A 15,892-nucleotide genomic window follows, 5' to 3' on the forward strand; every position below is an offset into this window, starting at 1 on the left:
GGGGAAACTACCCTACACGTCTTGTGTTCATTTTCTTTTTTAACCCCTTGTGGAAATGGAAAAAATCAAGGCTAGACCAACATTTAGTGTAATTTTTTTTTTAATTTTTACTCTAAATCATTGATCTTGTCTTGATTTTTTCATTTTCACAAGGGGTTAAAAGATAAAAAAAACACAATGTGTAGAGCAATTTCCCCTGAGTACGGAAATACCCCACATGTGGACATAAAGCGCCATGCGGGTGCAGGGTAAGCCTCCAAAGGGAAGGTGCGCCATTTGGTTTTGAAGGCTGGATTGGGATGGAATGGATTTCGAGGGGCCATGTTGCATTCAAAAGGCCCCTGTGTTGCCAAGACAGTTAAACCCCCCACAAGTGACCCTATTATGGAAACTACACCCCTCAAGGAATGTAACAAGGGGTGTAGTCAGCATATGGACCCCACTGGTGACGGGCACAAATGTGGAACAATGTGGCGTGAAAATGAAATATTAAATTTTTTACACTATAATGTTGGTCTAGCCTTGAATTTATCATTTTCACAAGGGGTTAAAAGAGAAAAAAAAACACAAAATGTGTAGAGCAATTTCCCCCGAGTCCGTAAATACCCCACATGTGGACATAAAGCACCATGTGGGCGCAGGGCAAGCCTCCGAAGGGAAGGAGCGCCATTTGGATTTTGGAGGTTGGATTTGGCTAGAATGGATGATGAACGCCATGTCGCATTTACAGAGCCCTTGTGCTGCCAAAACACTGTAAACCCCCCACAAGTGACCCCATTCTGGAAACTACACCCCTCAAGGAATCTAACAAGGGGTGCAGTGAGGATATGGACCCCTGGATGACGGGCACATTTGTGCCATGAAAGTGAAAAAATGAAAATTTTCACTTTCACGTCACATTTTTCCACATTTTTGCCCGTCACCAGTGGGGTCCATATGCTCACTGCACCCCTTGTTAGATTCCTTGAGGGATGTAGTTTCCAGAATGGGGTCACTTGTGGGGGGTTTCCAGTGTCTTGGCAGCACGAGGGCTCTGTAAATGCGACATGGCCCTTGAAATCCATTCCAGTGAAATCCAGCTTCCAAAAGCCAATTGGCGCTCCTTCCCTTTGGAGGCTCGTCCTGCGCCCCCTTGGCACTTTATCGCCACATGTGGGGTATTTCCGTACTCGGGAGAAACTGCGCTACATGTTTTGTGTTTTTTTTTTCCTTTTATCCCTTTGTGAAAATGAAAAATTGAAGGCTAGAACAACATTTTAGTGTAAAAAATACTTTAGTCTTTTTTCAAGCCATATTGTTTGGAAAATCTGTGAAGCACCTGTGGGGTCCAGATGCTCACCGCACCCCTTGTTACATTCCTTGAGGGGTGTAGTTTTCTAAATGGTGTCCCTTTAGGGGTGTTTTTTAGGTTTTGGCACCCCAGAGCCTCTGCCAACCTGAAGTGGTACAGTCAAAAATGACCAAAAATAACGGAGCCCTTGAAATTCACTAAGCGCTCCCTTATATCTGAGGCTTGTGGTTGCGTCAAATAGCGCAATAGGGCCACATATGGGGTATTTCTATAAACTGCAGAAACTGGGCAATCAATATTGGGGTGCATTTCTCTGGTAATAGGTTTATAATCATGAAAAATATTGGATTACAATAAAATCTCTGCACAGAAAATTAAAATTTTCAAATTTCTTACACACTTAGCTTTTATTTCTGTGACTCCCCTAAAGGGTTAAAAAACTTTCTGGATGTGCTTTTGCAGAGTTTAGGGGGTGCAGTTTCTGAAATGGGGTGCTTCGTGAGGCTTTCTAACACACAGTCCCCTCAAATACACTTTAAACCTGAACAGTTCCCTAAAAATATCTGATTTTGAAATTTTACTGAAAATTTGGAAATTTGCTGCTAATGTTTTAAGCTTCCTATTGTCTAAAAATAATGAAATATAGTTTAATAAATGCCGCCAACATAAAGTAGACATGTTGCTAATGCTATTTAATATATAATTTATGTGGTATAACCATTTTCTGTATAAGCAGAAAAGTTTTAAAGTTGGAAAAATGCATTTTTTCACAATTTTTCACGCTATTTTGGGTTTTTTCATAAAGATTCGTTATAAGTATCGACTCCAATTTACAAGAAATGTGAAGTACAATATGTCACGAGAAAACAATCTCAGAATCAGCCGGATAGGTAAAAGCATCCCGAAGTTATTAATGAATAAAGTGACACTGGTCAAATTCATAAAATTTGCTCCGGTCCTTAAGGCCATTTCAGGCCCGGTCCTTAAGGGGTTAAAGGCATTTATAGCCTTGTGTATAAAGCGGAAATGTATTTCACGTAGAAACACATTGGGAGTGGCAGAATGCACTAGTTGAGATCCTCTCAATATTTGTTGGGTCAGATCCTCTGAAAAAATTACGAAGGACCATTTTTTAAAAAAAAAAATTGTCTAGATAAATTCTTTTGAGAGTGTGATCTAAGTTCTCCATATGTATGTGATAAAGAATTATGAACCGGTGGTGTTGGGAATAGATTATCAAATTCTATATCACTTTCTGCTTCTGCTATGTCCCGCACTCTGGAAGTAAGAAATTCAATTATAGAATCATATTGAGGTAAATTAAATGAGGACAATTTGAATCGTGTTCTGACGATATCCCATGATAAGAAAGTGTTGGAATTAGTATCCAGCAGATCCCCAACAGAAGAAACATGTGCACTCTGCCACTCTGAGTAGTCCAATTTGTCTGAGTCAGGTGGGTAAAGTGGTGAATGCCACAGAGGAAATCTTTTCGATAGGCAAAAGGGTAAACCATATAATTTTCGTATCGCCTTCCATGTGGCAATGGTGTCTTTAAAGATAACACTTCTCTTAATTTCTGGGGGTAGTTCTGGTAATTTAGCATGTAGCAGGGTGGGTAAAGGCCAAGGTGCTGCTAAAGCTTTCTCAATTAAAATATTGGAGAAATATGACGTGTCCATAATCCAATCTTTAGCATGGCGAAAGAGAGCGGCTAAATTATATAATCTAATATCTGGGCATTGAGCGCCACCTTTAGAAGTAGGGAGACAGAAAGTGGAATAGGCAATACGAGGTCTCTTTGATTGCCAAATAAATTTAGTGAAATATGATTGGAGTAGGGAGACGTCAGAATGTTTGAGTAAAAGAGGTATTGTTTGCATTGGATATAACAGTTTTCCAAAACACATCATTTTGATTAAGTGGGTACGGCCTAGAATTGACAATGGTAAGAGATTCCCATCTCTGGAAATCTTGTTTTATTCTCTTAATTATAGGGCGATAGTTCAGGGAATATAGTGAGGAGGGAGTTCTGCCAATCTGGATTCCAAGATAAGTAATATAGGATTTAGCAATAGAGACCCCCGCAGGACCCGAAGTAGACCTCTTATGTGGAGTTAGGTAAAGAAGTTGACTTTTATGTATATTGATTCTATACCCAGAAAAGGAACCAAAAAGTTTTAAGGCATCTAATACTGCCGGAACATGTAGATCTGGGTTATCTAAATATATTAAAGTATCATCAACAAAGCATGTAACTTTAATGACTTGGAAACCAAACTGTATGCCTGAGAAAAAGTCAGAAGAAATAAGATATCTAGCAAGAAGCTCCATCGCCAAATTGAACAATAGAGGGGATAGGGGGCAACCCTGTCTGGTACCTTTTTGTAAGGGAAAGCTACCTGAAAGGAAACCCGGGGTATGAATTCTAGCTTTCGGAGATATGTGTATATTGTGGAAATAAAATCTTTGAATTGACCTGTGATACCAAATTTTGTTAAGGTCATGTCCAGCCACTCCCAGCTGATATTCTCAAAAGCCTTTTCGGCGTCAATTGCCAACAGACCTGGAGAGTGGCTGGAACGACCCCCAGATTGGACACCAGACTGGGCCGCTAGTACCGTTCTTATATTAGTGACACCAGAACGTCCTTTTATAAAGCCAACTTGATGGCTGCCTATTAGTGATGGTAGGATCTCTGCCAATCTATTGGTCATAATCTTTGCCAACAATTTTAGGTCTAAATTTATTAAAGAGATTGGCCTGTACGAATTAGGAGATGTCGGATCCTTCCCCTGTTTATGTAGTATTTTGATATATGCAGTATCTCCCGAGGGGAGCATGTGATGGTCAGTCAGAATAGTTTGGAAAGTAGAAAGAAGGGTAGGGGAGATGACAGAAGACATAGATTTATAAAATTCCGCACTATAGCCATCAGGGCCTGGAGCTTTGTTATTTTTAAGTGTAGAGATAGTGGCAGTAATTTCCTCCAATGTGACTGGGGCGTTAAGAGAATCAAGAGAAGGGGTATCAAGAGAAGGTAGAGTTCTTACCAGCAGCCAGATCAAGCCTATCTTTGGAATATAGTGAGCGGTAAAATTGTTGTAAAAGTTGTGATATGACTTTAGGATCTTTTTGTATATTACCCGCTGTATCTTTGAGAGCAGGAATATGTGTAGTAGGTCTACGTCCTTTAGCAAGGTTAGCTAACATTTTCCCTGATTTATTACCATAGCGGAATAAACGGGATATGTATTGATCTCTATATATAGCATTGAGTTTTTCCTGTGCAATTTCGAAAGCTTGTCTAGCTGCTGTCCATTTAGATTTATTGTCATCTGTAGGGGAAGACAGGAAAAGAGTGTATGTAGAGCGCAGATCTTGGGAAAGTTGAAGATAGTTTTTACGTGCTTCACGTTTCTGGGCAGCCACATAGAAATTATTTGGCCCCTTAGAACTGCTTTTGCAGTCTCCCAGAAAAGTATTGGGGATTGTGTATGTTCAGCATTGTTAGAATAAAAGTCTGACCACCATTTTTTTAATAGTTTGATAAATGATTCATCATTAGCTAAATGAGAAGGAAATCTCCAAATAATATCGGATCCCTTCTGAAAAATATTTCTTAATTGTAAACTAACAGGGGAGTAATCCGAAATTACTATATCATGAATTTCAGAGTCTTCTACTCTGCCAAGAGAGTCCGGTGACACTAAACAGTAGTCTATTCTTGACCAGGCCGTTTGGGAGTGAGAGTAAAAAGAGTATTCTCTACCATCTGGGTGTAGATGACGCCAAGAATCAGATAGGGAGGTAGAATTAAGGGAGTTGGATAAAATATTATCTGATGAAGTATATACAGTAGGGGTCTTAGTTCTTTTTCTATCTTCAGTTGTATTAAGAACAGTATTTAGGTCTCCACCAACTATTTTAAGATTATTGTCATCTTGCAGAATGAGGTTTTCCAATTTTTTAAAAAAAATCAGGTCTCTCAGTGTTGGGTCCATAAACGTTATACAGTGGTACCTTGGTTTAAGAGTAACTTGGTTTAAGAGCGTTTTGGTTTAAGATCTCACAGTTTTTCAAAATTGTGACTTGGTTTCAAGAGCATTGCTTTGGTTTAAGAGCTCCCTGTACTGGGTGGGAGCGCGAATGGAGGAGGGGCATGGTCTGCATAGCGGGGTCTACAGCACTGTACTCTGACCCAGAAAGTCTCCCTCACCTTCCAAATCATAGCAGATCCACTTCAGGCTGGGGCTTGCATCAGGGGACAGGACTGTGGAGGTAATCTCTCCATAGCTGTAACCTCTCTCTCCCCGGACAGAGAGTGCTGCATGTATGTACTCACATCTGTCCTGCTCATTCCTTCATGCTCCCTGCAGTCTCTGTCAGCCCTTGTGTTTCCCATCCTCTCCATTACTGTACAGTAACTTATATCACATATTCTGCTGTTTCTGAATGTTTGTTTCCTTTGGTTTACATGTTATTCACAATAATAAATCATTATTTTGGGGTGTGGAACCAATTGTCTGCATTTCTATGATTTCTTATGGGAACATTTGCTTTGGTTTAAGAGTGGATTTGGATTACAAGCACGGCCCCGGAACGGATTATGCTCATAATCCAAGGCACCACTGTATATGCTATATTTGCCCGCTGGAGTGTCAATAAGAAGGTGACATATCCTGCCTTCATCATCTTGATATTGAGATAATACCGTACAGGCTAAATTTTTATGTGTAAGAATGACTACCCCGCCTTTACGGTTAATAGCTGGTGAACCATAAACTGCACCCACCCAAAAACGTTTGAGTCTGAAATAATCCGATTCAGTTAAATGTGTTTCTTGCAATAATACTATATCGGCCCTTAGTCTCTTAAGGTGTTTCAGTATAGAAGTCCTCTTAGATGGGGAACGTAGTCCCTTAACATTCCAAGTGATTAATTTCATAAAATATTAATAGAAGAGGAGGTGTTAAGAAGAGACCCTGGAAGCACAATAACATAGTGGGTAACCCTTTCAGGCAGAAAAAGAGGATAGCATGTAGCATTTTCAGACAAACTAAAGGTGATATACCTAAGAATAAAACAGTTAACAATATAAACTAAGCGAATAAGTGAGATGTGGACTTCACTTTTTTCGTATTGTCCAATGTTCGGAGCATTCGCAAACTCCGCATTATGGAGAAGAAATAAAGAGAAAGAAATAACTGGTGGAGAGGTCACATCAACCTCCGCTCCACTAAATGAGTATATATTAAAATTAAAGACATACACATCCCTACCCTCCTGAGAAATGTGTGAGTTGTCACAGGGAAGCAAATAAATAAAATAAAAGGGAGAGCCAGTATATAATGATTAGTACTTAAAGAAGTTGTACTTAAACCTAAAACCATACAAGGTGGAATTATACATATACATACATATACATGCACACACACACATATACATATATACATACACAAATACATACTTACACATAGACACACACACCACCAAATGCATTACTACCTAGACTAAAGAAAATAATAATGTAGTAACAAGGTGTCCCTAATATAGTATTTAGTCAACATATATAGGGCTAAATAGAGAAAAAATACTCAGTTTTAATGAGCAGCATAGCGTCCAACAGAATAGAGATGGCGTTCATAATCATTCCATTTTTTCTACCGTGTCAGTAGGACTATCCAAACGTCGTCTCTTGTGCTTGTCTTGAATAGGTGGAGTGAGACCCTTTACATCTTTAAGGGAAGAAATGGCTTCCTCAGGAGAACTGTAAAGAGAGGCTGAACCATCCGATTTGAAAACTTTCAGTATGGCAGGATAAAGAAGAGCAAATCGTATTTGATTTTTCACCAATGTTGAGCAAATGTGTGCAAAAGCTTTACGTTTTTGAACCACTGCTGCGGAGTAGTCATTAAACATGAGGATTTTGTGGCCACTAATTGCAACATCAACTGTAGATTTTTTAAAGCTTTGTAAAATGTTGTTTTTATCATTATAATTCAGATACTTGACAATCACTTGTCTGGGTTTCTGTTCTTTTTTATTTGCATCTTGCTTTTGTTTCGCTGGTGGGGGTCCCACACAGTGAGCTCTTTCCACAGTAATGTGACCGGGGATACCCAAGGCTTGGGGAATTTCTAGAGAACATATAGCATGTAATTGCATGGCTGGAATGGATTCAGGTAAACCTATAATACGTAAATTGTTGCGCCTAGAGCGGTTCTCTAGATCATCAGTCTTTGTTTGCAATGAAGCTGTGACATTCATATTCTGTTGTAGTTTTATTTTTGTAGAATGTATTTCATCTTCTAACAGGCTGACCCTCTCCTGAAGTTCAGTAATCTGTGAGGTATGCATTGCTATATCTCCCTGTATGGTTGCTAGGGAGGAAACTATAGTGGCCTCAAGAGAGGATTTTATGTCATTTAATATCATCTTGGACACTTGAATTGCCAGTGCCTTGCAAGACATATTTAGTCCTGGTTTTATGGTGTCACAGAGGTCCGGCACTGGGGTTTGTGAGGTATGTGTTTCCTCTGTGTGTGCCTCAGCAGCAGCACCTCGTGTCGGTGCCATCTTAGGTGTCCCTGTGACAGAGCTGTGAGGTAAATGAAGGAGGGCTTATGGAGAGGTGTATAACTGGTTCCCCGCTTAATGAAGTGGTGCCTCCGACTCCTCGGCACTTAGAGAAGTCAGAGATGTGGTCCGGCAGGGCCGGTAATGTCAGGAGTCAGAGTGGGGAGCGATATTATGAGCGGAGGGTGGAGGAGCTCACTCACACTGCTGCCATCCCATACGCGCCAGAACCGGAAGTCCCATTTTCTGTATAAGCAGAAAAGTTTTAAAGTTGAAAAAATGCATTTTTTCACAATTTTTCACGCTATTTTGGGTTTTTTCATAAAGATTTGTTATAAGTATTGACTCCAATTTACAAGAAATGTGAAGTACAATATGTCACGAGAAAACAATCTCAGAATCAGCCGGATAGGTAAAAGCATCCCAAAGTTATTAATGAATAAAGTGACACAGGTCATATTCATAAAATTTGCTCCGGTCCTTAAGGCCATTTCAGGCCCGGTCCTTAAGGGGTTAATAAATTATATAACACAAAAACCCACAAGAATAAAATGTTTTTACGCCTTTAACCGTGTAATGAAGAATATTCTAACATGTTATCTATATTCTTCAGGTCTGTATAAACCAATTTATATTCCTTTCATTACTCCTAACACTTTTTTATCTTTTAGCCTGTATGACTGTGGTGTGAGGGGTCTTTTTTTTGTGGGTGTGTGCCGTGATCTGTAATTTAACTTTTTTATGTGGTACTGAATTTGGTGGGTTTTTTCCCTTGCACTGTTTACAGTGCGTGATCAGGAATTTGATAATTTTATAGTTTGAACAATAACAAGTCAGCTATGAGGGGATGATTGGGTTTGTAGTCATGTAACACTTCAGCTATAAGGGGATGATGGGATTTGTAGTCATTAACACTTCAGCTATGGGGGATGATGGGGGTTATAGATGCATTATTCCAGCTGTCAGGGCATGCTAACCCCTGACCCAGCAGGGTGACTTGGATTTAGCGGCAGGGTTATCTGTAGGCTACAGCCCCCTTCTCCATCCCCCCCCCACTTCCTCGTCAGAGCCAAGTTGACCCCGTTCACCCCCCACATCGCTGATGTCCACAAAAGGAGTGTCCTGACGGCCTGGCCTGCCTCTCTACCTCGCAGTCCTGCCTCATCTAGTGGCCACATCTCCTCCTCATCTGTCCTGGCCTCGAGCCATCTCTTCTCCCGGACCGCACCGCTCTTATTCTTCCCTCTTCAGTCGCCGACCCTGCTTTGCCCTTTTGTTGCCTTTTAAGTCCCTGAGCTATGCATTGCTATAGTATTGCTCTAGCATTGCATAGATCAGTAAAATCAGTGCTCTGCTAGTAGAATCAGGCTGAGCCAGACTCTATTAGCAGAGAGACAACGGGAGGGCGAGCATGGACCTTGGGCTGTGATGTGACCCATTAGCCCTCCACAGTCACTTTGCGGGCTGCCGATGTAACCATTTACAGACACCTGTCAATTATGCGTTTCAATGCCGCAATCGCGTTACATAGCGCAATTGAAAGGGTTAAATGACTGCCGACAGTGGGATCAATGGTGGCAGTCATTAGCAGCGGGAGTCTGCTACACATAGTAGCCAATTCCTGCTGCAAATGGAGCGGCTCAGAAGGGGGTTAAATGCTGCTGTCTGTGATCATTTTGTGCCAGTCTTTTGAAGTTAGCGCTGCTGTGAGAGGAGGGAGGGCGGGCTGAGGAGATGACGCTAGGGGGGACATGCAGAGAACATGGCAGGCACTCTGCAATGTTTTCCGCTGTATACTCTATGATAAGCCGCGCTGCTGCACTGTTTATCATAAAGTATGGAATACCAGGGAATCTTGGTATCGAACCGATATTATGCCCCAAGAATCGATAGAATCAATTTTTTTTTCTGTGCGTCGTACATCCCCAGAACAGTCAGGGAGTGTCTAGTCACAAGCTTCCGCCAGCTCTTTCTAATAATCAGTTGGAGTCTAAATACCTAAAGCCCAGCATGTCTGCATATAATACTGGGGGATACCTACTTGAGAAACACTAAGGGTCAGGTTACTAGCTGTATATGAGGGGAGCCTCAAACCTAATTTTAACCCCTTAGTGACCGCCGTGCTGCCTTTCCACGGCGGCCACTAATGGGCTTTATTCCGATGCGTACGCCTTTTAACGGCTTACGTATCGGAATGAACCCGTTAAATGCCGCTGTCAAAGCATGACAGCGGCATCTAACGGGTTCCGGTGTGTACCGGACGGTGCCGTGGGTCCAATTACATGATCGGAGTTCCCGCTGCGCCGTCCGGTCCCCCGACGTCTCCATGGTAACTCCAGGGGCCTAATCATGGATAAGCCATCCTGCTGACGGGTGGCTGTGCTACTGCCTGTCAGCAGGATGGTCACATTATACAATACACTGTACTGCAAAAGGAGTACAGTGTATTTTATACTGTGATCTAAGTCTTACACTAGTGTACAGTAGTAATGTACACTAGTGTAAAAAAGTAAAAGAAAGTGCACCAAACACAATGCGTGTTAATTCCTTAGGGTACAAACAAACTTGCCGCATCAGCAGGGAGTTTCTCGCTGAGGATCCCGGCCCTGTGTACTCAATGGCAGACAAACTTGCAGCAGGGATGTACATCCCTGCTGCGAGTTTGTCCAAAGGCCGACCCGTTAACCCCCCGGCCGCTGGAGACTATACATCACCTGGTCCCAACTAAGCATCACCTGGTCCTTCGCTGATTCCAGACACGTCTCACTCGGCCAATCAGTGCGCTGCCCCACCACAACACTGATTGGCTGAACGGGCCGTGAAGACGTTGGGAGCCCCGTAGCCGGGATCAGGTGACGTATAGTCCCCGGCGGCCGGGGAGTTAACGGGGCGAGCTGCGGACAAACTCACAGCAGGGATGTACATCCCTGCTGCGACTTTGTCTGCCATTGAGTACACATGGCCGGGATCCTCAGCGAGTCTTGCTGCGAATACGCAGCCACAAACTCGCTGCGGATACAGCAAGTGTGTTTGTACCCTTAAAAAAAGATCAACTCTCATTCTCTCCACCACCAGAGGTGGCGGAGAGCATGGGGCAATGATCAGGAACTATATACCACTGATCACTTGTTCCAAATGCTGCTGGCACTTTTTGTCCCCTGTCACCAAAAGTCATTGGTAACAGGATAAAAAGTCAAGTGCCCCGGATTACCTGTAACCACCTCGCATTACCTGTATCCACCCCAGATTACCTGTATCCACCCCAGATTACCTGTAACCACCCCACATTACCTGTAACCACCCCGCATTACCTGTAACCACTCTGCATTACCTCTAACCACCCCAGATTACCTGTAACCACCCCAGATTACCTGTAACTACCCCAGATTACCTGTAACCACCCCACATTACCTGTAACCACTCCACATTACCTGTAACAGCCCCAGATTATTCATAACCACTCCAGTTTACCTGTAACCGCTCAGATTACCCGTAACCACCCCAGATAGCCAGTAAACACCCCCAGATTGCCTGTAACCACCCCAGATTGCCACAGGCTACCCATAACCACTACAGATTGCCACAGATTGCCCGTAACCAACCCAGATTGCCCATACCCACCCCAGATTACCTGTCACTCCTCCCCCAGATTGCCCGTCACCACCCCAGATAGCCAGTAAACACCCCCAGATTGTCCATTACCACCCCATATAGCCAGTAAACACCCCCAGATTGTCCGTTACCACCCCATATAGCCAGTAAACACCCCCAAATTGTCCGTTACCATCCCATATAGCCGGTAAACACCCCCAGATTGTCCGTTACCATCCCATATAGCCGGTAAACACCCAGATTGTCCGTTACCACCCCAAATAACCAGTAAACACCCCTAGATAGCCAGTAATCACCCCAGATCGCCCGTAATCACCCCAGATTGCCCGTAAACACCCCCAGATTGCCCATAAACACCTCAGATTGCCACAGACTGCTTGTACCACCCCAGATTGCCCATAAACACCCCAGATAGCAAGTAAACACTCCCAGTTTGCCCGTCACTACCCCAGATTACCTTTAATCTCATTTAAAAAAAATTTTTTTAGCAACTGCGCTATTCTAATAACCGATACTAGCTGCGGTTTTGCACCAGAAAAAATGACGCTCCTTTCCTTCTGAGCCCTGCTGTGTGCCCATACAGTGGTTTATGCCCACATATGAGGTACCGTTGTACTCAGTAGAACCTGCTTCACAAATTTTGTGGTGCATTTTCTCTCCTGTTTCTCGTGAAATTGAGAAATTTCAAACTAAACAAACATATTATTGGAAAAAATTTTTTTTTTTTTTAATTTTTACTTTCTAATTTTGAATCCTTTACTCTAATACCTATGGGGTCAAAATGCTCACTGCACCCCAAGATGACTTCTTTGAAGGGTGCCCTTTCCAAAATGGGGTGACTTTTGGGGGGTTTCTCTTCTGCGGACACTACAGGGGCGCTGCAAACGCACCCGGTGCTCGGAAACTTCTTCAGAAAAATCAGCACTGCAAATGCTAATTGGTGCTCCTTCTGTTCTGAGCCCCGCTGTGTGCCCATACAGTTGTTTATACCCACATATGGGGTACCATTGTACTCAGGAGAACCTGCATTACAGATTTTGGGGTGCGTTTTCTCTCCCTTTCCTTGTGAAGTTGAGAAATTTTAAACTAAACTAACATATTATTGGAAAAATTCTAGTTTTTCATTTTTACTGTCTAATTTTGAATACTTTCCTCTAATATCTGTGGGGTCAAAATGCTCACCGCACACCAAGATGTATTCTTTGAGGGGTGCACTTTCCAAAATGGGGTGACTTATGGGGGGGTTTCATTCTGCGGACACTACAGGGGCACTGCAAACGCACCTGGCGCTCAGAAACTTCTACAGCAAAATCTGCACTGAAACTGCTAATTGGCGCTCCCTTCCTTCTGAGCCCCGCTGTGTGCCCATACAGTGGTTTATGCCCACATATGGGGTACCATTGTACTCAGGAGAACCTGCGTTACAAGTTTTGGGGTGCTTTTTCTCTCCTGTTGCTTGTGAAAATGAGATACTTTAAGCTGAACAAACATATTATTTGAAACTTTCTATTTTCCATTTTTTTCCGGCCTAATTGTGAATACTTTCCTCCAGCCCCTGTAGGGTTAAAATGCTCATTATACCCCTAGATTAATTCCTTAGGGTGTGTAGTTTCCAAAATGGTCATTTATGGGGGTTTCAAGTATACAAGCCTCCTAAACACACTTATAAAAAGAACTGGTCTCTAAAATAATTAGTTTTGGAAATTTCATGAAAAATTGGTAATTTGCTGATACATTTCTAAGGACCGTAACACCCAAGAAAAGTAAAATATGTTTATGAAATTTTGCCAGAATAAAGAGGACAATCTCTCAGAATCGCTAGCATATGTTAAAGCATCACTGGGCTATAAGCGCATAAAGTGAGACAGGTCAGATTTTGAAAAATGAGCATGGTCATTAAGGCTCAAATAGGCTTGGTCCCTAAGGGGTTAAAAAATAGAGATTGAAAGACCGGTCAAATATTTATAGCCGTTACATGTAACTTGTATTTTTCTTACATCATGTATTTAACAGATTAATAAACACAATATGTCTGTGCTCTACTTTGCCCAGCCAAACTCCAAATGCCCTCTCTGCAGAAGTGAAATACGTCTGGAACACTTATTGGAATGTCCTGAGGAAGAACTTGATTCTAGGGCAGAAAAAGATCAAAAGTGGAAGTCAAGTTCCAAAGTAAGTGTTGAAAATAAATGTTATTAATATTGTTATTCACTTAGTGGTTTGCAGGTACAACTGCGGTTTACCTGCAAGATTGTGCTCTTAAAGGGAATCTGTCACCAACAGTGCTATCTGGATTATAGACATCATGTTAAAAATCATGTTATAGGTAAAGATGCAGTATAAATTTCACCTACATAAGAACATCAAACCTTTACCAAGTACTACAATACAAGATTTTTTACAATTAAATATAACCCCTACAAGAAAATCCCCAGAAAAAAATGTAATTGTCCACAACAATCAATTAAAAGATTCATAAATTTTATTTCAGCACAAAACCAGTTCCCCCATAAAAACACATACACTAAAGACTTTAAAACCATCTTAATCAGGAGTCAGGAACATCTAGAAACAATGAGGTAGATTTCACACACAGAAGATAATTATGGGCAATGGAAATTAATAGATCTTAATGGGAGTTAAAAAAGTCCAAATCTATAGTATAATACTAACAGAGAACTATCCAAACACCATGTGATGAGGGGACAAAAGCAGTCTCTTTGCACATTAATTATATTGCACGTAAATCAGTGAATTACCTATATTGCACAAGCCCTTATCGGCCGACAACTAACATGTGCAGTATTGCACTAGTCCCTTAATAAATAAATTGCATGGGATACTTCAGACGCCAGTAAGGCTCCAACACCTCCAAACTCTTCCCACATCTCACCCTATACCGACCCAGTGGCCATGCGTCCTGACTCCACTCCTCCACACTCCAACGCGTTTCGCTGCCACTTTGTCCAGGAGCGATGGAGTGGGAGAGTGGAGGGCCCATTTATATGCCAATCACACCTGGGGCAGTGGTAATCTCCGGACGTAATTACCGATGCGTCCATCCGCATCACACTCCCGGACGTCCCACGTCATCACACGTCGACGCACTGCCACGGCGCCTAAGCGCCATCACCAGACGTCAAGATGACGCGGATGACGGGTAATTCCGGCGCATGCGCAGATGGACGCACAACATCCGGACGCCATATTAGTTGCTGGCAAAAGGGAGGGCAGTACATGTCATAGGTCCTACGTACATAAAGTCTCCGGTTACATAGTTGATCAGTTAAAAACTGCAGCAAAAGTACCATAAGTGGTGAATACCTAACAAAACCTTAAATGGATGTATAATGTTGTAATCATAAAAAACTACTATCATTTAATATCATTGCATAGTGAAAAGTGAGAAAGTGCCGTGCGTAAAAAGTGCAGGTACCATGCAATTAATTATCTTTTGTGTGTGAAAACTACCTCATTGTTTCTAGATGTTCCTGACTCCTGATTAAGATGGTTTTAAATGTCTTTAGTGTATGCGTTTTTATGGGGGAACTGGTTTTGTGCTGAAATAAAATTCATGAATCTTTCAATTGATTGTTGTGGACAATTAAATTTTTTTCTGGGGATTTTCTTGTAGGGGTTATATTATAAAGATGCAGTATAACTCATTGATTAAAGATTTCTGATCATTCTGTGGTAAGCGAATGTATCACAGGTACATTGCTCTTCTGTTTTTTTTTTTTTTTTTTTTTTTTACATGAATAGACCGGCGTGAGGATGCCAGTGCCTCGGCCCATTTAAAAAAAAAAAAAAAAAAAAAAAAAAAAAAAGGCTAAGGCATTGGCATAAATCAGAAAAGCAATGTAGGACGAAAAAGAAAAAGTGGTAGGCTCTCTAAAGACACTTAGTAGATATAAATTTAAATTTTTTGATTTATATATTTTATGACTGAAATAAGTTATATCTACTTAGTGCAAAAAATTGTAATAAAAAGCGATTAAAAAGTCGTATATGCGCAATCAAGGTACTGATAGAACACATAATGGCGCAAAAAATTACACCTCACACAGCCCCATAGACCAAAGGATAAAAGCGCTATAAGCCTGGGAATAGAACAATTTTAAGGAACATATATTTGTTAACAATGGTTAGATTTTTTTACAGCCCATCTCGTAATATAAAAGTTATACATGTTACATATCGGTTTAATCGTAACGACTTGAGGAAAGATATATAACAAGTCGTTTTTACGCCATTCGCCCTGGGGTAAAACTAAATACCCCCCAAATAAAAAAAAGTTTTTTTTTTTGTTTTGTTTTTTTTTTCAATTTCACCACACATTGAATTTTTTTTGTCTGGTTTTCCAGTGTACTTTATGAAAAAATTCAGCCTGTCATTGCAAAGTACAATTAG

General features: G+C 41.5%; 1 protein-coding gene across 1 annotated transcript in view; it reads left to right on the forward strand.

The window, feature by feature from the left end:
• Nucleotides 1-15,892, forward strand: part of HLTF (helicase like transcription factor) — a 63,139-nt gene that overhangs the window by 43,137 nt on the left and 4,110 nt on the right. Inside the window, exon 20 of the mRNA XM_069975387.1 lies at nt 13,535-13,654. Coding sequence (XP_069831488.1) covers nt 13,535-13,654 — 120 coding nt within the window. The remainder of the gene's footprint in view (nt 1-13,534; nt 13,655-15,892) is intronic.

The sequence above is a fragment of the Dendropsophus ebraccatus genome, chromosome 6 (genome assembly GCF_027789765.1).
Source record: "Dendropsophus ebraccatus isolate aDenEbr1 chromosome 6, aDenEbr1.pat, whole genome shotgun sequence".
NCBI classification, from domain to species: Eukaryota; Metazoa; Chordata; class Amphibia; order Anura; family Hylidae; genus Dendropsophus; species Dendropsophus ebraccatus.